This window comes from Myodes glareolus, chromosome X, assembly GCF_982192425.1.
Source record: "Myodes glareolus chromosome X, mMyoGla1.1, whole genome shotgun sequence".
NCBI lineage: Eukaryota > Metazoa > Chordata > Mammalia > Rodentia > Cricetidae > Myodes > Myodes glareolus.
Window position 1 is genome coordinate 53,930,392 of NC_142053.1, and position 25,731 is coordinate 53,956,122.

The 25,731-nt window shown below is 38.2% G+C and overlaps 1 protein-coding gene across 1 annotated transcript; it reads left to right on the forward strand.

Moving 5' to 3' along the window:
- The first annotated feature begins 1,942 nt into the window (after positions 1–1,942).
- Positions 1,943–25,725, forward strand: LOC148117335 (melanoma antigen preferentially expressed in tumors-like). Its single transcript, XM_087902630.1, has 8 exons — positions 1,943–2,045; positions 2,126–2,242; positions 16,469–16,592; positions 16,822–16,919; positions 18,842–18,934; positions 22,663–22,962; positions 23,393–23,974; positions 24,855–25,725. The coding sequence occupies exons 6-8, from the start codon at positions 22,673–22,675 to the stop codon at positions 25,366–25,368; spliced, it is 1,386 nt and encodes a 461-aa protein (XP_087758756.1). The 5' UTR covers positions 1,943–2,045; positions 2,126–2,242; positions 16,469–16,592; positions 16,822–16,919; positions 18,842–18,934; positions 22,663–22,672; the 3' UTR covers positions 25,369–25,725.
- The last annotated feature ends 6 nt before the right edge of the window (positions 25,726–25,731 follow it).

Here is a 25,731-nt window from a genome sequence, read left to right on the forward strand (position 1 = left end):
GTGGGTGTTGAGGTTTCAAGAAGCCAAGGGGAGTCCCAGTCTCCCTGCCTCTCTACCTACAGATCAGGATGTTGCACCCAGCTACTTCTCCAGCACCATGGCTGCTATGTTTGCTGCCATGCTCTCCGTCATGACGGCAATGCACTCTGAGTATGTGAAGAAGGCTCCAGTTAAATGTTTCCCTTTCTAGTTGCCTTGCTCAGGGTATTGCTTCAGAGCAATAGAACAGTTACCAAAACATCATATATGTGCATATAAAACAGCACATTATGGGGGATGGGAAAGGTATTCGACAATTCACTTGTCAGAAAAGCATCAAGATCCGAGTTAGATCTCTGGCACAAAAAAAAAAAGCAAAGCCCACTGGGCATGGCAGTCCATCTGTAATGCAGGGGGCTTGGGAGACAGAGATAGGGAACTTCCATTGCTAACTGGGTTAAAGTGAGGGACCACTGTTTTAATGAAATGATGAGGAGCGCAATCAAGGAAGGCTCTTGGCACGAAACTATAATATACACACATACACACACACAAATAAATTAGAACATGATATACAGCATACACACATATATACACTCCAAAATGCATCTTATTGTATGACAAATATTTAAAACTTTTTAGAAATGAAAGTAAGGATTTATTGCAAAATTAATAAATAATATTATAGTAAAAAAACACTGAAAATAACATAATTTGAAAATTAAGCAAAACTTAGCAATTCTTTGAATGTATATACAATATCTAGGAAAGAAAAGAAATTTTGATTAGCCTTCAAGCAATTAAAATATTAAAATAATAGTTGAAAAACTTTTCAAACGCAATAATGTTAATCTCCATGTCCATAGTAACGATCTTATGAACTTCAGCAAAATTTAAGGATGAGGTAAATCTCATCTGCAAAACATTTTCAAGGATATAAATATGACCAGCTTCTTATTTTATTTTATGACACTAAATTCTGTGGCAACCTAACCAAAACTGTCAGAAAAAAAAAACAGTATTATTCTTGTACATAGTTGTAAAAATTCTCAGTAAAACATTAGTAAATCATATCTATCAAAACACATTATCAACACACAAAGCGCTTGTTATCCAGTAACTCAGCTTCTCAAAGTGAGATCAGTTTGGTTTCACTATATTAACAAACTTAAGGACAAAAATAAAATGACTGTGTCACCATCCAGAAATAAGAGCAACTGGTGAAAATAAGATCTACTACTATATACATCAAAGAACTCGGGACATTAATATATGAGAGTGAAATATGTGTATGTGTTCTAACAAATGTGTTTTTGAGGTTTAGTATGATGTTGTGCATGTATGCATATTTGTGTATGCACTGCCAAAAAAAGCCAGAAGAGTGCGTCTGTTTTTTTTTGTTGGTTTTTTGTTGTTGTTTGTTTTTTTTTTTTTTTGCACGTACTATCATTCCATTTTATTTTTTTTCGTTTTTTGTGGTTTTTTTTTTTTTAATTTATTATAGTGCATCTGTTCTTGATGGAGACCTAAAGAGTGCAGTGGATTCGGGGAAACTCAAGGTATTAAAACTTGTTAAGCATTTTGTGTATCCTTCCGACTGGGGCTTTAGGCCGATCAGAGCAGCCAAAGCTTTTAACCACTGAACCATCTGTCCAGCAAACGCCTGATTTTTAAGTGAAAGTCTTCTGTTCTTTTGTTCATTCTATTTGACTTTTTGTCTCCAAGCTGGAGACCCGACTTCATAGAATTCTCTGGTCATTCAGTGTTTAAGTCACGTTCATATAGTCCACATAAAATTTTTTAAACCAAAAAGATGTAGGCAATTGCATAGACACCTAAATTTGACGTGCCGCTGGGGCCTCGTGAACAGCAGGCGGAAGGATTTGGAGAGAAGTCAGCTGACCCCAGCTAGCCAATTGGAGTCCTCGAGTGTGCGCACTAACTTTGAAAAGGACCTGTTGGGGTCCTCAAGCGGGCTTTTGAAGTTCTCAGACTCTCGTCTCGTCTCGGTTGCTGAGCCTGAGGTGCTGAAAAAGTTGGAAAATTCTCCCCACTCGCCTACTCAGGTAAGTGACAACAGAAGTTTCTTTTCATAAACTGAACCTATTTGGGGATTAATCATTGCTTTCATCGGATTTCTTAACAGTTTGGCCCTGTTCGCGCGAGGCAGCCCTGTTCGCGCGAGGCAACGTTTCTTTGCCCTGTTTGCCTAAGGCATACGTCCCGGCTTATTTTCTCGAGGTAGCATTCCGGCCCTGTTTGCGTGAGTATGAGTTCCTGAGGTGTGAATCACATCAATTATATGATTAATTGCTTTGTATTCTCTATTTAAAATGCTTCACATCCTTTCACATTTTAGTTAAAGTCTATATTTCTGAGCTGGGTGTGGTGCCATATTGGAGGCTGAAATAAGCAGACTCCAAGTTCTGCCTCAGCCTAGATACATGGTGAGGTCTTCTCTCAGGGAAAAAAAACGACAAAGTCAAATAACAAATTAAAACAAACAACAATAACAAAAACATCATTATTTGCATCAGCCTGGTGTAGCCTTGTCTTAAAAAATATACAAACAGCAAAAGAGGAAAACATTACTTTCTTTCGGTTTGCATCACCCTGAGTACATGGTAAGGGCTTATCTTAAAAAATAAACAAAACAAGCAAACAACAAACAAACAACTCCCCCAAAGTAAAGAACACACCATTTTTTCTTTGTATATTTGCCTTAGTAGTTTTCATATACCAGGCTTTTAAAATGGTAGATGCTGATTTCCCTTCCAGTTTATTTAATATGTATTTTAAAATACTTTTGCATCTGAAAAAGAAATACCTGTTGGAGATGAGTGTGATTTCATTTCCAAGTCATTTAGAACTTTTTTTCAGTTCCCGGCTGTGTCTGGTTGGAAACTTTATGATTTACATGCCTCTGCATTCTGAATGTGAGAATTATAAGTGTTTGCCTCCATGCCTGACTTTTATCTATAAAACATTTAAAAATAATTTTACAAGTCTAAAATGTATTCTCCCAGATGACTCTGCTAAGAGACGTTTTATAAAGTTAGTTTTTCCCATAAGGAAAGCAAACTCCATACAGAGGTTCTTTGATGCCCATCACCTGTACTGAAATAGATTGGTGCTGCGAGGAGCAGACATGTCTCACTGTCATTAAAAGTCTTAGGTTAGTAAACATATTAAATGCCATATTCTGTAGGTCTTTGAAGTGTATGAAGACCATCTATCTATCTATCTATCTCAATGTAGCTCTTCATGACGTTGAAAACATACTTAACATGACTATAAGTTTAACTATTATAGATAAGTATTAATCTGTATTTCTTAATTATACATTACATTTTTAAATGGGCTGCATAAACACAATACTCCAAATAAAAGTAGAAATATACATACGGTATAACAATGTTAAATTTTCATCAATTGGGTATATACCCAAAGGATGCTCAATCATACCATAAGGACATGTGCTCAGGTATGTTCTTGGCAGCATTTTTCGTAATGGCCAGAACCAAGAAACACCCTAAATGCCCCCCAACCGAAGAATGGATATGGAAAATGTTGTATAGTTGAGCATGGTGGTGCATGCCTTTAATCCCAGCACTGGGAAGGCAGAAGCAGGCAGATCTCTGTGAGTTCAAAGCATGCCTGTTTTACAAAGTGAGTTTCAGGACAGGCTCCAAAGCTACACAGAGAAATCCATCTTGAAAAAAAAAAGAAAAAGAAAAAGAAAGGAAGGAAGGAAGGAAGAAAGAAATTGTCAAATATTTGCCCAATGGAGTACTACCCAGTGGTAAAAATAATGACATCTTTAAATTTTCAGAGAAATGAGTGGATCTAGAAAAAAATCATATTGAGTGAGATAACCCAGACCCAGAAAGACAAATATAATATATACCCACTCATAAGTGACTTTTAGACATAAAGCAAAGAAAACCCAGTTTACAGGCTATAACCCCAGAGAACCTATGCAACAAAGAGGACTCTAAGAAAGATATACATGGATCTACATATGAAGGAGATAAAGATAAGATCTCCTGAATAAATTTGGAGTGTGGGAGTCACAGGAGAGGGTAGAAGAGGAAAGGGGAGGAAGGAAGGGGAGCAGATAAAAAAAATTACAGCTCAGTAAAAGCAATACATAAAAGAAAAGAGGAAAAAATGTATCAAAAAATCAAAATCCTTCTCAATGTAAAACATTTCAGATTAATAGTTGCTTTTGCTTTTTGGATTAAAGTAAGTTCAATAATTTACCCTTCTATCCTATCGTTTCTATATCCACATCTTTTCTTTCCTTCCTTCTTTCTTTCTTTCTTTCTTACTTTTTTTGGTTTTTTTAGACAGGGTTCTTCTGTAGCTTTTGGAGCCTGTCCTGAAACAAGCTCTTTTAGACCAGGCTGTCCTCATACTCACAGAGATCTGCCTGCCTCTGCTTCCTGAGTGCTGGTATTAAAGGCATGTGCCACCACTGCCCACACCCCCCTTTTCATTTTAGAACATGATCCCTGAATATAAACTTTTTTTTTTAGTTTTTTTCCTTATCATTACCAATAACAATTTGCAACCAATCTACCTTAAATGATAATAAATAAATATAATCCATCATTTTGGAATGTGGATGTTGTTCTCTAGACTACTCTGTTGATGTGGGCACTATTTTCTTTTGGGGGTCCTGGGAAAATTTATAATTATGGTCAAGTCCTGACTGGAGTATGATCTCAGACAGCAGCCTTGAAGCAGTTCTGGATGCAGAATTCTGAGGAGACTGTAACAAAGGCATTTTGAAATGCTGTAACAAAGGCATTTTGAAATGCTAGATCACCTAGGCCATCTGTTTTTATTGGTGTTTGATTTTCTTCCTCTGAAAATATACATTCTTTTAAAGGCAACATACATCTCTGTATTAATGTAAGTCAACCAAAGATAATTTAATTTTGTTTTATGTTTGAGTAGGTAAAATATATTTTGCATATCTTGTAGTTCTTCTAAGTTGTTTAATGTTTGTAGTTAGATTTTTCATGGGGTCTTCCTTGATCAAACCAGATTTTCTTTAACCTGGAATGAATGCATAGTCTCTCATTTTCTGTCAGAATATAAGCATAGCCTTTCCACAAAGTAATATAACTTTTGACTTGAATTTTGAAATCAAGATTTTAAAAAAAAATGTAGATTGGTTGAATCTAGCAGTTTTTTTTTTTAAAAAATAATCCAGAGCCTCTTAGAACCAAAAAATTTAAAGATAGTCCAATAATATACAGGATCCACACCCTGTGTATTTCCCATCTTTACACAGCTTATTTAATGTTTTATTACTATTTCTTTTTTAAGTACTTTCAGTATTATTTTTCTTTTTTCTCTCATGCCTAAGTAGTATATTTTTATACTCACTGTAGCCTGTCTAGATTTTTTTTCCATCTGAATCTGTCTTTACTGCATTTTCTGTAACCTTTTCTGTCTGCATGAGCAACATCCCCAAACCTGCCATACAACATGCTGGCAGAGCTTACACTTGTAGTTTAAACCCACAGGCAACGACTAGAAGAAGCCTCTCTGTACTGCAACAAATATAAGAGAATGTAGAAACCTACCATGCTGCTTAGCTCATGGCTGTTGGTGGCTGTCTCCATGCCGCAAGCGGCTGTTGGGAGACATCCTGCACTGTGCCTGGCATGAGAATGTGAGACTAGGAAGCTGCATTTTTCTCTGTTTCTTTGCATTTAGAATCCTTTTAAAAGCTTTCTCAGGCTTTGTGTGGATGTACGTGAACATTGGGCACCATTTGTAGTCGGGAGTTTTCCTGTCCTGCAACTGCTCACAAATAAACATTAAGAGGTTTAATATTAATTACAAATGCTCAGACAATTGCTCAGGCTTATTACTAACTATCTCATATTTTAAGTTAACCCATATTTCTTATGTATGTTCTGCAATGTGGCAATACCTTTATTTGCACAGTACATTTATCTCCTGCTCTCTCTGAAATGATCTGGCGCTAGCGACAACAGAACACAAGACTTAAACAAACCCACTTAGGAGTTTATTAGAAGGGGAAAGTGCACACAGGCATGAGGAAAATGTTGTTCAGAGAGAGAGAGGGATAGAAGCTGTCTCTCCAAGAGGGGGACAGAGAGAGAGAGAGAGAGAGAGAGAAAGAGAGAGAGGCTGCATCTCTGAGTGCAGGGGGACAGAGAGAGCAAAGATGGCGTGTCTATCTTTTAATGGATGCCTAGCACATGCACACAGGGTGAAGATGTGGCTATGTCACATGCTGATGATGCGTGACCCATGCCTTGCACATGCGCACAAGGGGGTTGCGTGGCTATGTCACACACTGATGACGGGCAACCGGGAAGTGCAGCCTTATGGGTGGTTGAATAATTACATTCCACCTTTTGTTTATTATAAAAAATTGGGGGAGTTGAGAATCTTAATGAGTGTGAATGGGGCACTGTAAGGTCTCTCATGACTGCTTCACACTGACTTTGTGGGCGTCGAGGAGTTGGGTGTTTGACCATGTCCTGGGGTAGCTGATTACTGCTGTATTTTCCAGGCTCTGAGGAATTGGTTGACTGGCAGCTTGGACCTCGCAAAATGCTGGAAAGGCAAAAATTATGTTTTGAAAAAAAATCTTAGATCCTAGAGATTAACAGAGGAGAGTCTCAAGATGGAAGGTAGAGGGTCCCCCCCCACCCGCCACCAGGGGTTCCCGAGACCAGGAATGACAAGAAAAGAATTAAATGATACTTATTCTGGGCAAGTCTGGTCTGTTTAGGTGGATCCAATTGTCTCCTTGGAGCTTAATATCCAGGAAACACTGCTGCAGTCAGTGATAAAACCTGTCATGTTAAAGTTTGTTTTGTGAGTTTTTGGAGTTTGGGTCTACAAACTCATTATTGTTTCTTACAGCCTGGGCTTTTGACAATCCTTGTAGCTCTGACTCTATGTTTAATGATGGTTCCTGTAATTATAGCTGAGTGGTTAACTGGAAATTTAAGCATGACATTGAAAGCAGATAGGAGAAAGAAGAACAGAGAAAGTATATGGAGTTTTTGGCACAAAAGAGTTGAGTAAGGAAGAGACTTTTGGTTTTTTTTGGAACTGGAGAAAGGGTGGCTGATCCTGGTGTCCTCTGGAACTTAAGGGAACAGGGCCCTGTTTGAGTTACTGTGTATGAGGGGGTATCTTGAGCTGTAAAGTAAAAGGTTTAAGATGTGATAGGTGAATCCAATGAGGAAGTGCCTCGAGCTTGGCACTGTGGGAGTTACAAGAATTACTTTAAAGGGGCCCTGCCATTTAGGAGAAAGGGATGAGGAGCATTGGTCTGGGGAAGAAAATAATACCTGATCCTCTATTTTAATCGGCGGTGGCCATGAATTAACACATGGTTGAGGTAATGAGTGGTCGATGAAATCTCATAATAGGGAGCATAGATGGGATAACAGTGGAGTAAGCAGGTGATCAGGAAGGGGAGAGGATTTAGGTAAGAGGCTGGGGATTAAAATTGGCTGCCCATATATGAGTTCAAAGGGCAAGATAAAAAGGGAGCCTTTGGGGAGAGCCCTAGGTCTTAGTAGAGCCAGAGGCAAAAGTTTTACCCAGTCAAGGTGAAGGCAAAGATGTTTTGAGATTGAGGGCTGAAAGGGATAGAGAAAAAAGAATCCTTGAGGTCTAGAACTGAGGAGTGGGAGACACCTGGAGGAATATTGGATAAAAGTATGTGAGGATTAGGCACTACAGGATGAAGAGGGACCACTGCGGAGTTAATGAGGCAGAGGTCTTGAACCAGATGAGAGGTTCCATTAGGTTTTTTAACAGCAAGTATAGGGGTGTTAAAGGGAGAAGAGGTGGGGCAAAGTAGCTTTTTTTCTTAAAAGATCAGAAATGATAGCCTTAAGTCCCTTAAGGCTCTAGAGAGAAAGGAGATACTGAGCTTGGGTAATGTACTTAGTGGGATCTTGTAATTGGCTAACAATGGGAAATGGTGTTTAGCAACAGAGGGGTTTTGATTGTCCCAGACTTGGTGACCTACCTGGGAGGCTGGTAGAGGAAAAGACACATTAGAGTTGGGAGGTTGGGAGGCTCGGAGAAGGAAGAGTGGAGCTACTGGCGAGTCTGGGGTAAGGTAAATGGGAGGAGCAAAGGAAATGGAAACTCCTACCTTTGCTAAAAAATCCCTTTCCATGAGAGGTATCGGGCAGGTTGGCATGACTAAAAATGAATGAGTAAGATAAATACCCCTAAACACACAGTTTAGGTGGGGTCTGCTGAGGTAGATAAGGCTCTCCCTTTACCCCAACAATAGAGAAACTAGAAGAAGAAGGCCCCCAGCTGCAGGAGCTGAAAGACAGGCATAGAAGCTGGGGCTGAAGGAACTAGAGAGACAGGGGTAGAAGCTGGCGAAACGGGGTAGCTTCCTGCTGAGCTCGGAAAGGTGGAGGTTCGTTAGCTGGGTCCAGAGCAGAGGTGGGAGGGGGTTCTTCAGGTACAGATGGCCTATCCAGAAACATGTGAGCAGGTGAACAGTTTGCAAGGACAGAGGGCTTAGACTTAGGGCTTAAATAGTAACAGGCTTGGATGTAGGGAAACTTCTTCCATTTGCCTGTGCGCTGACGATAGTTTGAAAGTTCCTGTAAAATAACAGGATTAAAGGTGATTACCATCTAAATTGTAACAAGGCCATTTTTTGAACAAAAGTGGACAAGTATGAGAATATGCAGGTAGGGCATTAAGGCCTGAGGTTTTAAGGCCTCTAAAAGGCACCACAGGGCAGGGGGGGAGCTGGATTGATAAGTTTGAAAGGTTTGGTCCCCATGGTCAAAGCCGTGAAAACCCTCAAAACAGCAACACCACAAGACTCACACAGTAAGACGTCTCTTGACTGTGGGTGGGGTGTGAATCAGCATGAACACTGTCAGGACCTGTGGCCGGCTGGGTGTCCCCTGACCTGGGGTGGGGTGCTATGGCCTGACTGGATCCGGTCAGGGTGACTCAGAAGCCAGAGAAGCCAGAGGTCACTGCGAGTGACCTTTTAGGGCGAGGGAAAGAGGGGGAAAAATGGAAAAGAAAAAAGAAAGAAGAATCTGTTGAATGCACCGCACAGAATGTGCAGTGCTAGGTCAGTCCAAACATGATTTTAGTTGAGGGAAGCAAACTGGAGATGGATTGTCAGCTAAGGGAACAACCGTGGCCTTGAAGACTGTGGTTGGGGATGGTTCCCCCATCTCTAGGAACCCCAAAGGGTTTCTGAGAGCTTAACGGTCAATTCCTCAGGTTCAGAGAAATGGTTAAGACTAAATGGAAAGACTTACCAATCAAAGCTGGTGTTTTTCTGAGAGGTCGCACTAAGGCATAAGGAGGCATGGGTTGTTTTCCAGAAGGGCTCTGGTTTTGATTCCAACCCCAGGAGAGAGACCTGGGGTGGAAGAATCTCTCAAGTCACAGCACCAATGAAATGATCTGGCATGAGTGAGAAGAGAACACGAGACTCAAACAAACCCACTTAGGAGTTTATTAGAGTGCACACAGGCCTGGAAAAAATGGTGTAGAGAGAAAGAGAGAGGGAGAGAGGCTTCCTCTCCGAGCACTGGGAACAGAGAAAGAGGTGGAGGGAGAGAGGCTGCCTCTCCAAGAGGTGGACAGGGAGAAAGAGAGAGAGTGCATCTCTGAGCATGGGGGACAGAGAGAGCTAAGATGGTGCATCCAGCTTTTAATGGCTGCCTAATACATGCACACAGTGGGAAGACATGGCTACATCACACACTGATGATGGGCAACCCACGCCTTGCACATGTGCAAAAGGTGTTTGTGTGGCTACATCACACGACAGGTGAACCGGAAATGCAGCCTTATGGGTAGCTGAATAATTACCCCCTCTGTGTCTGGCTGGTGACTCCAGACTCTGCCTTTCATCCTCCCAGCATTCTCAGTTTGGTTCTCACCTAACCTTATCTGTTTAGTTATTGGCCAGTCAGCTTCTTTAGTAATCAATAAGAGTAATACAAATTTACAGTGTATAGATGGATTTTTCCACAGTGCATCTCTTTAAAAAAGTTATCATACAAAATGTGCATTATGACACTTTCAGTATGTATATCATGGTCCTTTGCTCCTGTTCCTTCTCAATGCTCTCTCATGTTCATTGAGCCTCTTTAAAGAGCCTATTTAATTCTCTGTAAAATATAGGGCTAGAAAATATTACCATTCTGTTGGTTGGCACTATATTGTTGTTTCTACTGCTCTGCAGATGCTATTTATTTATCTATTTATCTATCTATCTATTTATTTATTTGGGGTTTTCGAGACAGGATTTCTCTGTGGCTTTGGAGCCTGTCCTGGAACTAGCTCTTGTAGACAAGGCTGGCCTCGAACTCACAAAGATCCACCTGCCTCTGCCTCCCAAGTGCTGGGATTAATGGTGTGCACCACCACCGCCCAGCTAGAAGCTTTTTAATTTCACGAAATTTAATTTGTCAGTTTTTGCTATTATTTCCTGAGCTGTTACCAGAATGCATTTAAAGAGGCTTTACTGTGACTATACAGTGCCTGTAAAGTGTTTTCCTCATAGAAATTTCAGGATGTCACATCTTACATTAGGAGCATTGATCGATTTTGAATTGATGTTTGTAAAGAGAGACAGGGATACAGGTTACTCTCTCTACATTTAGATGGTTAGTTTTGCTAAACTAGCAAAAAATAACTGAAGTGTTGTAAAAATAGTTTCCTTTTCTCCAGTGGATGTTTTGGGCACTTTTTTTCGTCAATAATCAGGTAATTCTAGATATATGATCATATTTCAGGGTTTTCTATTACATTCCACTGACTTACACATCTCGTTTTGTTGCAATAGCATGCTGTTTATGTTTCTATTGCTCTATGATATAATTTGAAAGCAGCTAATATTTCCTTGCTTATTCCTGTATGTTATAGGTCTTTCCATCCTCTAATGCCTTCTTCGATTTCTTTCTTCACTGTTACTAAATTAGCTGTTTCAGGCTTTCACTTCCTCGTTAAGTCTGTTCCTTGGTATTTAATGTTTGAAGCAATTGTTCATGAAATTGTTTTCTTGATTTATTTGTCAATGTCATGGTTATTGGAATGTGGAAAAGCATCAGTGTTTGCACTTATTTTGTAATACTGAATGGTTCTTTTTTTCCTTTTTGCTGCTTTTACCAAATCCTAATGTTTTCTGTTCGAGCATTTGGAGTCTTTTAATTATAGGATTATAGCAAAGATTCTTAGGAATAATTAGACATCTCCCTTTACTGTTTGTGTGTATCATTTGCCATTTTCTCTTGCTTTCCTACAATGAACTAAAACTTCATTCAGCACATTGAATAAGATTGGAGAGGGTAGATCATACTTTCTCCTGGCTGACTTGAGAAAAAATGACTTCCAGTTTTTCAATTGTGGTATGATTTTGACTGTAGGTTTATTGTGTAGAGGTATTTTATAGTGAGATATGTTCCTTTTAGTCTTAGATTCTTCAGTGATTTTTTGATAAAGGCCTGTTTTGCACTTGTAAGACCATCATGTGACCTCTGACTACAAACCTATTAATAAGTGAAACATCCTTGCATACCTAATATAAGCCAAATTGATCATGGTGTTAAAATATATTATTAAATTCAGTTTATAAAGACTTTATTAGAAAAAAGTAATACATTAATAATGTTCACCACCAAAACATTTTTAAAACTTTTACTCTGAACTAGGCTAGATATCAAGGTATATTGTCCACAAGGAGAAGTTTAGCACTTTCTGTATCTTTTAATTAGGTAGTCTCATGAGCATTTTTCAGGTCTAATAAAATATTTCCTTCATCCATGTGTTTCTAGGATTTTATTTGTTGGGAGATACGATAATCTTATTGATTTTTATGGATCTCTAAATTTATTTATATCTTTCCTATCTAAGAAATTATCCATTTCTTTTAGTTACTCTTTGAATATGAGTTTTCAAATGTTAATTAACAATTTTCAGAATTTCATTGGTGTTTCTTAGTATTGCCCCCTTTTATCTCTGTTTTTACTAATTTATATATTCATTCTCTCATTTAGTTCAACTAAGAATTTTGTCACTCTTACCTTTTGAAAAAACTGTCATTTTTTTTATTGATTATCTGTATTGTTATTTGTCTTAGTTACCGTCTCATTGTTATGAACAGATATGACCAAAGCAATTTTACAATGTATTTATTGGGGGGCTGCCTATAATTTCAAAGGGTGAGTCCATGGCCATCATGATGGGGAGTGTGGCAGGTATAGTGCTAGAGTATTAGTTACAGCTCTCATCTGATCTGAATGTTGCAAACAGAGATAAATTGGGCCTGCCATGAGTTTGTGACAACCTCCTAATAGTCCTACTAACTGGGAACCTGTATTCAAACATACGAGTTTATGAGGCCATTTACTTTTTTGAGTCAGGATCTATCTGCAGCCCTGACTGTACTGGATCTTGCTCTGTTGTAAGCCTGATAATCACAGATATACCTGTATCAGCTTGGGATAAAGGTGTACTGTTCACAGAGACAGAAGCTACAAAAACCAGTGGGTTTCAGATAGTAACTAGTGGCTGTTTAGTGTGTGTGTGTGCGTGTATATATATATATATATATATATATATATATATATATATATATATATATATATAGTGAGTTCATAAAGTATCTGTGCTCCCGAAGTTCCACGTTCCAAGAGGAGTCAAGATCGATAAAATGTCCAGAAGGTCCCAGAAGAAGGGATGGAGCTACCAAAGGGCAGCGATCCAAGAAGTCCTCCTGGATTTCTACACCAAAATGTTAGATTTAAGAATAGTAAAGGAACAAAAGACATGAAAGAGACCTAAGTCTTCTCTCAACAGTTGAGACTGTTTATTAGCACAGCAGCAGGGTCAATGACTTCCCATGGGAATGGAACTTGTGTGAAGGGGAAGGAGCTGGTTAGGGCTCTTATAGGACTGGGCAGGGGGGTTGATAAATAGAAAGTTGATAGAGCTGCAGAGGGTGCATAAGGACTCCTTCTTTTGAAACTTCTTGTTCAGGCAAAGCAGACTTTAGGCAGTTTTTCTGTCCCACAGACAATCTCAAATACACTGAGGCTTATATTAATTATAAATGCTTGCCTGATAGCTCAGGTTTAGTACTAACTACCTCTTACAAGTTAAATTGACCCATTTCTATTAGTCTACATTCTGGAATGTACCTTTTGCCTCTGTTCCATTTTATGTGTTCAACTCATTCTGCAACTGACTGTCAATTCCTCTACGTCTGTCCCTCTTCAGCTCAGCATCCTCTTAGTCTGGTTTTTCACCTAACCTCCTCCTGCCAAGCTATAGGCCACTAAGCTCTCTATTATCCAACTGTAGTAATACATATTCATAGTATACAAAAAATGTTCCACAGGATTTCCCCCCTTTTGTCTAACTAAAAGGAAGGTTTTAACTTTTATCAAAGTAAAACTATAACAAAAAGATTTCTCAAGAATTACAGTTACAAAATTCAGTCTATTTGGCAAAATTAGAGAAAATAATCTATTATGTATCGTATCTTTGTTAGGCTACAGTTTTGTACCTAATTTACCTTTTATCATAACTTAGGACAACTCTAACTATCTAGTCTTCAACTCCATCAAAGAACCCAGAAGAATGATAATGTTACTTAATGATAGGGACATCAATTTCACTGGACAGTTACCCTAGGTTCTTCTATGATGTTGGGGTATCGAACTCTGGCCTACAGACCTGGTATATCAGACAGACATTTCTGAGAAGCAGGGAATTTTGAAGGATTTCCTGCTTTGTCTTGACAAAATTTGGGAGTCACTCACTTTCTTTTGCATCTTACTGGTCCAGTTTGGACAACAGCTGTCAGCAATTGAAGTAAAGGGATTTTCTTTGCCCACGTGGCCAACTTTTGCCATGAATAAAATAAATTCCATATGGAGTTTCTTCAGTGCCCATCACCTTCTCTGAAGTAGGTCGGTTCTGCCAGCAGATGTGTCTAAATGAGCTGCATAAACATCAACAAGTGCATACACACGCATATAACAAAACTAAATTTAAATTTGTATCAATATACAAAAATCCATACAAATATAAATACTTATATTTATACTTAGGACTAGGAATTGCTTTTTAGCATAAAAGTAGATTTAATAAACTGTCCTTTTATCCTACCATTTCTATATCCACCTTTATCTTTTCAGAAAGAGATCTTTGAATCTAATCTTTGTCTAACTTTTTAAATGACCATTACCAATAATAACTTGTGATCGAGCCCCCTTAAGTGTTAACAAACATCTAAAACCAATGTTTGAGAATGTGGGTATACTTCTCTAGACTGTTTCCAGTTGTTTGTGGGTGCTATTATCTTTGGGGAAACCTTGAGAAAATTGGGACAATAATGAAGTACCAGCAGGAGAAGTCTGTGAGTCTGGACAATCTCAGCCAGCAGCCTTGAAGCTTCTTTGAATGAAGAATGTCAAGGAGACTGTAGCAGAGGTATTCTGAAATTCTGGATCACATGGTCCATCAGTTTTCACTGGTGTTTGGTCCCCTTGCTCTGAAAATGCATAAAGTTTTAAAGACAATGTATATATTTGCATTAACACTAGTACAGACTGTGCGATGTATATAAGTCAGTCAAATATGAGTTTTTATTATGTGTTTGAGTAGGTAAAATATCCATTACATGTCTTTCAGTTCTTTTAGGTTCATTTCTTTATGTTTGTAGTTAGGGTTTCAGAGGATCTTTCTCTTTCAGACCCGATTTTCTTTAAGCCAGAATGAGTCCACAGCCACTCATTTCCTGTGGAAATAAAAGCATAACCTCTCCTGCAATGTAATACACATTTTGACTTAAAATTTGGAAGTCAAGGCATTTTCAAAATATATAATCAAGCAGTCTTCACAATACAGTATGTCCTAGAAACCAAGGAATTCAAAGATGACAGAATAACATACAGGATCCAGACTCTCTGTATTTTTTACTCTTTACTTTGCTTTTGCTTTTATATTACTTTACTCCCTCTTTTAGGACTTAATTATTTTAAAACTATTTTATATACTATTTCTCTCTCTCTTCCAAGACTATGCATATTTTCAAACACACTGTGACACGTTTAGAGGCTTTTCCAACTGATTCTGCTTTACCGCATATCTATCCTTTTCTGACCACATGAGCCAAACTTCAAACTGTTAAGTGGTGTGGCTAGGACCAAAGCCTATGCCTTGGCAGCTGATTCTGCCCTGTTTTGTTCCCTGAGAACCTAGCTTATGTCAGAGGTACAGGTATGAGCAGCATTTACTGTCTGAACTCTGGGAAGTTGTTGAGTCCATGCTGCCACCAAGTAGCACTGCTTGCTGCTCATAAACCTCATTCAAGTGTTCAGTAGCAGGACCTCCCAAAAGATCCATCCATGCTGGTAACACAAACCAGGAAAATGCATCTTAAAGTAGGCATGCCTCTGTTTGCCTCTAGCAAACAAGAAAACAGTGGTTACCAAGAATTTGAGTTTGACTCCATTTTGTGTGTTTAGATTCCATTTTTTAAAGCTTTACTGGCTTTATGTGGATGTATATGGCCCTGAATGTTGGGCACCATTTGTAGGTGAAATTTCCCTGTCCTGCAGCCGCTCTGAAACACACTGAGTCTTATATTTTAAATGCTCATCTGATAGCTCAGGCTTATTACTTACTAGCTGTTATAACTTAAATTTACCCATTTCTATTAATCTACATACTGCTGTGTATCTTTTATGTCGGTCCCGTTTTGTGTGTCTGATTCATTCTGCCTCTGGCTGGTGACTCCTTTGACTGGGTACTTCTTCATCCCAGCATCCTTGTAGTCTAGTTTTCCCATCTAACCTCCTCCTGCCCAGCTATAGGTTAGTGAGCTCTTTTTAGCCAATGAGAGTACTACATATTCATAGTGTATAAAAGGATTGTTCCACAACAGTAGGACATCTTGGGAACTGTTTCAACAAACAGTTCTCCCTGTGATATAAATTTGCTGACTGATAACAGTTGCACAATGACATTAATACAGTCTCAGCAGGATTTTTGGTTTTCTGCCGGCAGGGAATTCTATCAGAGACTATTACTAAGTCAAAGCTAATGTAAATGTAATTCATGGATGGTTTTAACCCAGGTAAACATAATAACTTGTTAGCGTAAGTCCCATGGTTCTGTTTTTTTTTTCAAGGAAGATACAGGTGTAAAGGGGTTGTGGAATCCTGCTCCATTGTTAAGAAAAACTGATGATGTAGTCAGCAATACTAGGAGGAGTGGGAGATAGGAAGATCCATCTTATAATCACTTTAACATCAATCATAGAGATTCAGAATTCGCCTGCTTGGTTTCAGTCTTGCTTTGCTCCAGTATTTATTCACTATGATCCTTTCCTCCTCTCTTTTGGAATAGTAAAGTATTTTTGTGTCATTAAATGTTAGAAGTATGTAATTTGTTTTTTATTTTGATTTTGCAGGTGTTACAGTTAAGAGATTACCCCAAGTCTCACAAGAAACTTTAAGCTCTGGAATTGTAAACAATCTTGAGAATAAAAGACTGTGGGGACATTTGAAGTTGGACTGAGTGCATTTTGCATTAAGGTATGACTACAGACTTATGCGGACCAGGGAGCAGGATGGAGTAGTTTGAATGAGAATGGCTCCCATAGGCTCAAGTATTTGAATGCTTGATTCCTAGTTGGTGAACTATTAAGGGACAATTAGAAATTGTGGCCTTGTTCGAGAAAGCCTGTTACTAGGGAGTGGGTTTTGACATTTTAAAAGCTAGTTCCAGGCCTAGTCTCACTTTCTCTCTTCCTCCTGTATGCAGATCAGGAAGTAAGCTCTCAGCTACTGCTCCAACACCATACTTGCCTGCCTGTCACCTTACTCCTCACCTTGATTTTCATGGACTAAGCCTCTGAAACTGTAAGCAAACTCCTAGTTAAATGCTACTTTTTTATATTTTCTTTGGTCATGGTGTCTCCTCACAGCAATAGAAAAGTAATTGCTAAGACAATGGGCTCTGTAACATGAGGGCCTGCTTGTTGGGGTTTCTGTCCTGTCCAGTTCCCACAGTCGGTAAGCCCCAAAGAAAATCATTCAGAGATTCTACATGAAATATAATCTGATTGGCCCACTAGCTCATGCTTCTTTTTAGCTCTAGTTGCTTATATTAATCCATTACTCTTATCTATGTTAGCCACATGGCTCAGTACCTTGTTCAGTGGGACAGTTCATATCCTGCTTCTTCTGTGGTCTGGGAAGGACTGGGAGGAATGGGCTTCATCATCCCTAGAATACTCCCGTTCTCATTTTCTCACCTCTACTTCCTGTGTGGTTTTCCCACCTAAATGTCCTGCCTGGCTATCGACCAATGAGTGTTTATTTAAAACATTATTGACAGAATAAAGACAATTCTCCCACACCAGGGCTGAAAGCTACATATGATTATTGATTGCTTTTCCCTGTTAGCAGCTTGCATAGTACATTGAAAATTGTAAGAACTAGTTCTTATGGATGAGACATGAGGGCTGTTTGCCGATCAATTCCTCCAAGTCCTATGCCTGAAATGTGTGGTGTCTTTCACAGTAATGTCATACCTTCAAGTCCTCATAGGCAGCTGAGCACAATGGCAATAGTGTCTATTCCTTGGGGTGTTTCTTAGATTTCCCAAACTAGATTTCAGGATTTTTTTAACATCCTTCCTGATTGCTTCACTTGCCTATAATTCATTGAGGTATAATGTTTAATTTTATTTGGTATGTTTCATGTCTGTCATTTCCCTTAACAGTGATTTATAATTTAATTGCTTTAGGATCTGCTAAGATAGAAAATACTGATTTTATTTTTAAGTAATTTTTACTTGCTCAGAGGCTTACATTGGTATTTATATCATAGAATATCCCATGAACTGCTGAGAAGATATGTATCCTATAGCTATTAAATGTAATAGTCTATAGATTCTTGCTCCAGTATGCTTTCTTGTTTCTGTGATAAATACCATAACTGAAAGTAACTTGGGGAAGAAAGATTTTATTTCACTTTTCCCCTTATAAATCCATGATCCAGGGGAATCAGGATAGAAATTCATGATAGGAATCTGGAAACAAAAACCACGAAGTAATTATGTTTACTGACTCCCCCTCCCCCCGGTTTGTTCAGTTGTAAACCATACTTTTTTTTTCTCATGCATACTTAGAGACTACTTGGTCAACATTTTAAGCACTTCTGCAATTTTTTTTTGATATGGCATTCTGGAGATATTTTCATTTGCTCTGCTTTTTCATATTTCTTATAATTTTGTGTTGTAACTTCTGTACCATGTTGAATGGTTATGTGACACCTTCAGGTTTATCTTTCTATAGTGCATGGCCATCTATGGAGGGCTCAGTATCAAGTCCTAAAAAGAAAGAAGAAAAGAAACCACTGTAATAGCTAAACTATGTATAGAAGTATGCACAGAAAGTATTAAAGTCAACTACTGTGCAACTACTATGCAGCAACAACTATGCAGCAGATACAGAAGCAATGTACAGTAGATTATTAAGATAAAAACTCAGTTAGGGCAAAAGTAGAACTATCGTACACAATGTCTGTGAAAAAGAGCGCATATAAGTTGGGAGGCACTTAGAGGTGGGATTTGATCTAGGAGGATATATGGGCAGTACTGGGGTCAAATATTAATAGAATACATTTTATGCATTGTGAAATTTCCAAATAATTAATAACATGTTCTATTTTAAAAGTAGAAATAATAATAAGTGAATGAAGAGGACAGGAGAAAGAAATAGAGCACTGAGATCTGTGTTGGGATTTTTGTCTTAACGCATTCACTTCTCACCCAACAGTAGACCATCTGTGGAGGGAGGAGGCTACTGCAACCTAAGGCCTTGGTAGACCAGAAACTCAGGATTCTCAGTTTCACCAGCTCTGAACCAGAGGTAAGTGGCTTCAGATGTAGTACTGCTCCCCAACCTCACATCAGGAATCATCAGTGTCCTCACAAGGTGGCAGAGATTGCTCATTAACATACAAGTGGTGTGACCTCAGAGTGGTAGGGCCTTCAGTACCTGAGGATCTGCTGCCTGTGTTTTTTAGCATGTCCTTGCCTGTCATTCATCCAACCCATCACTGCCTTCTACAGGTGTCTCCCCATGAAGCTGGTGCGGCAGCCTCTCTCTAGTTCTTATTTACCAGAGTAGCTTTGTCTTAAATAGTTGGTCGCTCTCAAGATTTTACCTGGCTGGATATACCTCAGACACTAACGAGGAAGAAATACTTTTCTTTCACATTGACTAGTGCCAATAGCAGAATCACAGTCCCCAAATTTCCCAGATTGAATTAATACTAGTGAGAAGCTTGGGCTGACCTTTGAGGCAAGGGTGTCCATCATTTTATCAGAGAGACATTATATTTGGAAGTGAATTTCCTCAATCCTCATACCTTCACTCAGAACTAGTGCTGGAACTTTTGAGACATGGCTACTCTTGGATGAATAGCCTTTCTGTTTCTCAGTACTTTTAAGCTGTCCTAGCCTTCCTTTTGTGATTCCTGATATTTTACTCTTTATCCTTTTCAGTAGCCTGCGTTTTCTTACCCTGCCTTCTCTTTTGCTTGTCTGTATGACTTTGGATATTTGAGAAAGGGTGTAATGTAGTCCAAGGTGCATTTTGAACTCATTATGTAGTTGAGAATACCTGGAACTACTAGTCCATCTGCTTCTGCCTATTGAGTCCTGGGATTGCAGGCATATGCCTCTATACCTAGTTCTCTAACTCCTTCTGTTTACCATGTAGTATGTACATAGTTTCTATGGTTATTTTACCCAAGAATTTCATGTTTTCTTATGATTGCATGGGAATTATACATTGGTGACAAAAATACCTGTTCTAATGGCCTCCATTCTACCCTTTGCTCATTTTGGTGTAGGAGGTATGTTTACCATAGTGTTTCAGCAATAGTTTAATATACGATACATGGTTACCAGACATGAAATCTTCACAAGATGCAGGAATGCTAGTAGTTGTTTTTTGGTGTTTGGTTTTATTTGTACATGGCTTGATAATCAGTGAGGCATTCTTACCTTGCTTTGTCCAAGTCTGGTTCGTGGCAGCATCTCTGCCTTTCCTCTTCCCAGAATTCTCCTAGTCTGTTCCCATCTTGTATACTTTCTGCCTGGCTACTAACCAATAAGTGCTTCATTAAACTAATACTAGTGACAAAACTTTACAGTGCACAATTGCATTGTCTTACAGCATTTCCCCTTTTTTTCTTTTCAAAACAGGAACTCTTGAGTCTAATTTCCTTTGTTTAGTGTTTTTCCTGACCATTATGCATAACGACTTGTAACAAACGCTCTAAGCAAAGGCAAACATCCATAACTCTTTTAGAGGGAGGAATATGTGCATAGTTTTCTTGGCTACTTCCTGATGTTTGGGAGCACTAATAATTTTACAGAGTCCTAAAGAAAATTTGTGATTATGGTCGAGTCCTGACTAGAATATTATGTGATACTTGATCATCTCAGCGAGTAGCCTTGAAGATGTTCTGGATGCAGAACTCAGAAGAAAGTTCAACAGAGGTGCTCTGAAATGTTGGATCATCAGGGCCAGCTGTGCTCACTTATTTCATTCAGTTATTTGTCCCTTATTATAGCAGTGACAAGATATTATAATTACATAAATTCTCTAGAAAGTTTTTGTTTTCTTGGTATCAGGAGTCCCTTCTCAAGTGGCTTCCTTCTCTCTTCTTAGCTATTCCTGTGTATTCTTTCACATATGAACTTTACCATCAGGCTGTCTAACCCAGTAAAATGTAGAAATTTTTGAAATTGAATTCCATTTAAACATCAATTTAGGAAAAACATTTTAAATGTTTTTAGTGTTGAGTTTGTTAGGGAAAAGAAAAATTTAAGTAGCACTGCTCCAAAGCCCTTATAATGGACTCTGGAGTCCTTACCAATCATATCAGGCACATCCACAACAGAATTGTGAACCAAAGTCCTGGAAGATTCACAGATATTCCTAGGAACATGGTGACCTTGTAATAGAGCACATACAACAAATTCTTGAATACGTTTCCCTAACATTAAACAGAAAATTCTTGAATACATTTCACTAACATTAAACAGAAAATTCTTGAATACATTTCACTAACATTTGTAACAGTGTGTGAAATTAGCTACTGTGTTATATGAAACTGCCCAGTCCCTTCCTTTCTATACTGACTTTTTCTTCACACAAAAGAAAATTCTTCACTAAAAAGAAGTACTTACCCTCTCTTGCACTTTGAGCTACCACAGAAGACCACCTTTTTAAGACCCTTAGACATGTGCATGAGATTGAAATCCCAGAAACCTCAAGAAAATGTAACACTTTTTAATCTTACTCATCAAGTTATTTTATCAAAAGACAATGCCATAAAGTGTACAAGATGCTGTAGCAAAGTACCATACTAGGTAGGTGATAAGCAACAGTTATTTTGTTTCTGATGGTTTTAATGTTTTTGCTTCAAATTTTTCCTTATTTTGTGTATTCATATGATGCTACATTGTCTTATAATCTATCCAATGTATCATGCTGTTTTCCTTTTATCATTGCTATGTAGGCATTTTAGAGGATTTGTTGTTCTGGCAGTAGAAGATAAATTTAGGAGCTTTCTGACTCTTTTATGTGTTACAGAAATCTTAATTTCCCCCTCATTTTGTTTTCTTCCATTATTAACAAATTTTCTTGAATGTTTCTCCTATTCACATGAATTTATTCTTTCTCAGACCTTGTATGTTTCAAAGACTGCAGTTTTAAACCCTCCATATTGTCTATTTGATATGCATTTGATACTCATTTTTTCTAACACATAGTCATAATTCATATTAATGAGACTCATTGTGATATGTCCATACCAACCTCTAGGTTACATGAATTATATCTGACTGTGTTTTGTCACCCCAACCCCTGCAACTCTCCTACACTCTAGAAGTCATTATTCCATGATCAGATTTACTATTTAATTTTTACTTTCCACAAGTGAGATAACATACATCTTTGAGTTGAACACTTTTGAAGTCTTTGCCCCAAACTGTAGTGCATTATATTGATTTTATGTTTTCTTTTTCATCTTTAGGATTAAATCATGACTAATTTTTCTGAATTTTCTTAAGGTCAACTTTAAGTTCTTAACCATCTTCCTTCATGTATGTCTTGTACAGTTTGGTGTCTTCATCTGCCACAAATATAGTGATGGGAGTGAGACAAATCAAGGGCTAGAATGTCATTCCTTTTCTCTTTAATCACAATTAATTTGATGTTTTATTATTTACTATTTTAGATTTATTTTTCTTCATGATCGCTTATATACTACTGAGAGAAAATACTGGAATTCATGTAAATAAGTGAACAAAATTGTTTTCTGCTTGCTTACTACCCATTTTGATGCCATTTTATAAGACACAGAGTATGTATACATGGGGGAGAGAGTAGTAACACACCTATAAACATATACAGTTATAAACTCACAAGTCTATTTCTAATCTGAGTCTATAGTAGAAGTACCTGGTGGTGACTATCTGATTGATTTATTCTTTAAATCATTTCTACTTTGCTAGCACAGGCTGCAAAGAAGACACTGTGTGTTTTCCCAGAACTTCTAAATGTTTCTTCTCCTGATGCAGGTTCACAAAAATGAATGCAAAGAACCCCAAAACACTGGTGGATCTTGCTATACAGGGTTTGCTGAGACATGAGTCTGCAGTAATCCAAGCTCTGGAGGCTATTCCAAGATGTTTTTTTGTTCCATTGTTCATTGCTGCCTTCAAGGGTGGGCATAAGAATATATTGAGTGAGATGGTGAAAATTTGGCCCTTTTACTGTCTCCATCTTGGGACATTAACTGTACGGGAGACTCAACATGAACTCCTGAAAGCCATGATTGAGAATCTTCCAGTATATCCTGCAGAGAACTCTGCTTCTCGGTAAGACTGTATAATAGAGACATGGTAATTCATAGGTGGTAATACTACAGCCTGATACTCTCTTAGAATGAGTAACTAGTGAATGCTGCAAGTTGATTTCTGAGACTCGGCTAAAACTTGGTAACACATTAAACACTGATGTCTTCAATATTCCTTAGGAAATCTGTTCTTGAGGATTCTATTGATGGGTTTATGTAACGGGTGTTACTTAAGAGAAAGACAAGAGCTTTAAGACTGGAGGGGATTTAAGATATACAAAGGATGGGGGGGAAGGGAGGTTGAATTCACATGGCAAAGACTTGTTGGTAGTTAGTACAAGGAGTACCAGCTATGGATAAAAGGATTTGTTCCTATATGTCATCATTGATCCTACTGGGTTTCATTATCATTTGCTATTTCTCAGATATTCTATCTCCTCTTACCCCTACAGGATTCCTAAACTGAGGATCCTAGATTTAAGGCAAGACATTGACTGTAGGATCACATGCGCTGAAGTCAGCATCAAATCACCTTTCTGTTTTCATTCTTGTACTTACTCTGACCACTCTGTCAGAAAAATGGAAGGACAGCTTCGTTGTATAGATTTAGAATCCACGATTGAGTTACCCAGGCCTATCGAATTACTAGTGGATCTTTCCCTAGATGGCTCCTTAATGGAAAAAGAATTTTCAGTTTTGCTTGTGAGGAAAATTGTAGAGAGTTTAGGGGCTTTGCACATATGCTGTCGAGATTTGCAAGTTGTTAAATTGGGTGACTGCAAACGCACCCTGAGATTTCTTGATCTTAACTGTGTTAATCGGCTGTCAGTTGATAAGGGTTCTCTGAGTGATATCACCATCATCCTGTCTCAGATGAGCCACCTAAAGAGCCTTAGACTGCTTAAAGTCACTTTTAGATCTCTGAGTGGGAGAGTCTTTAAAAAATTCCTTAGTAATTTGCAACGTATGGAAAACCTTAAGGAACTCAAATTGTCTTCATTCTGTCTCAAAAATCATCTGGACAGCGTGCTCAGGTAAGAGTTTTGGGCTGGGTTCTGGGTTTCCTGGATAAATGTTGGGACAAAGTAGAAAATATTTATGGGTATTCCTAAACTTCTCAAAACCTTTTATGATTGCTGCTTTGTTACTTTTGAGAATTTGAAACTGGAGGAGGAATTATAAAAACTAAGCAGCCAGCAATGTAAAGATAAGTGCAGAAATACAAAGGTGAAAAACCACTAGCCCTCTCGATATGAGAAGAAAGAGGAATTGAGATGGTGGAAGACTTTTTCTATAGCACTGATGCACATAATCATAGATGCCAATGGCTTACAATGACAGATCACTTTGCTAATTTGTAGTCACCAAGATATAGACCATGAAAGTAGAGGACGGTATTTAGGGACTGACCAAAGGTAATCTTCAGTTGATTGCTCTTTCTGATCCCTTTCCACTAAAAATGTGAACTGAAATTTACAATGGATAATAATTTAAGTATTAAGTGCATTAGTTGTTCTCTTAATATTTCTTAAAATCATCAGTTATAATACACTTTACACATTCTTAAGATTAAGAGAACTTGTATCTCAGTGTTGAAAACAGAACTTTTCAGCCAGCTATGGTGGCACATGATTTTATTCTCAGCACTCAGGAAGCAAAGACAGGCAGATTCTCTGAGTTCAATGCCAATATGATCTCTTTAGTGAGTTTCAGGACAGCCAGGACTACATAGTAAGTTACTGCCTAAAAAAATTTCTCAGAGTCACAAAATTGTTAGGCGAACAAAGTACAGATTAACGCATTAATACACAATTTCACTGCATGTGAAAAGTGGTTTATTCTGGATGTAAAGATACAGTTTTTTTCATTCAGTCCTCATTCTTCAGAAGTGTTATTGTTGTTTTCTCCCTACAGAGTTCTGCCAACTAGTCTGGATTTTTTGTTTCTGTCATTCTGTGATATATCGTACAGAGACTTCAGATTTCTAGCCCAGTGTCCTCAGGTTTCCCAACTAAAGATGTTGAATCTTAGTAACAATGCAATGTATTGGGATGACTTCGAGCCCTTTCAAACTTTTCTGTTAAATCTCTCTGGTACTCTTAGGCATCTAGAGATAAATCATTGCCTTATAAATGATTCTGCAATCGCTGTTCTTATCCCTGCCCTAATGCATTGTACTGAACTCCGTATCCTGGCCTTTGCTTCTAACCCCATCACAATGACTATGCTTGTGAATATCATGCATAGTTTAACACCCTTGATGAAGCTAAAATATGTGATTTATCCTATCCCTCTACATTGCTATGAACGATGGCATTTTCAGGGCAGACTAGACCAACAGAGGCTTGCTGTTGTACAACTACAACTGAAGGCGATGCTACAGGTTGCAGGGAGGCATGACATGAAATGGATCACTTACTCAGAGTAAATTTCGCAGTCAAACACAGTTTCAATCTGATATGTTACTTAAGTACTAAATGTTATTTCCTGAACCCATACACTCAATTCTTACATTGAGGGAAATTGCACTTAGAGAAAATAGATATGTAAGCTAATTCCTATACAGAATAATTTAGAAAAAAAATGGAGGACTTGGAGAATACCTGTGTATCTCTTGTCTACTATTGATATATTTCATTTTACTGATCACTGTGATGTGCATGTAATACAGGATGATCAACTCCTAGTTTGCCATATATCTGCTCATACTGTTTGGTTCAATAGTTGGTACAGCACACAAATCACAAATCAGAACAATGACAGCCTTTCCTGTCTGTATTTGAGGATATGA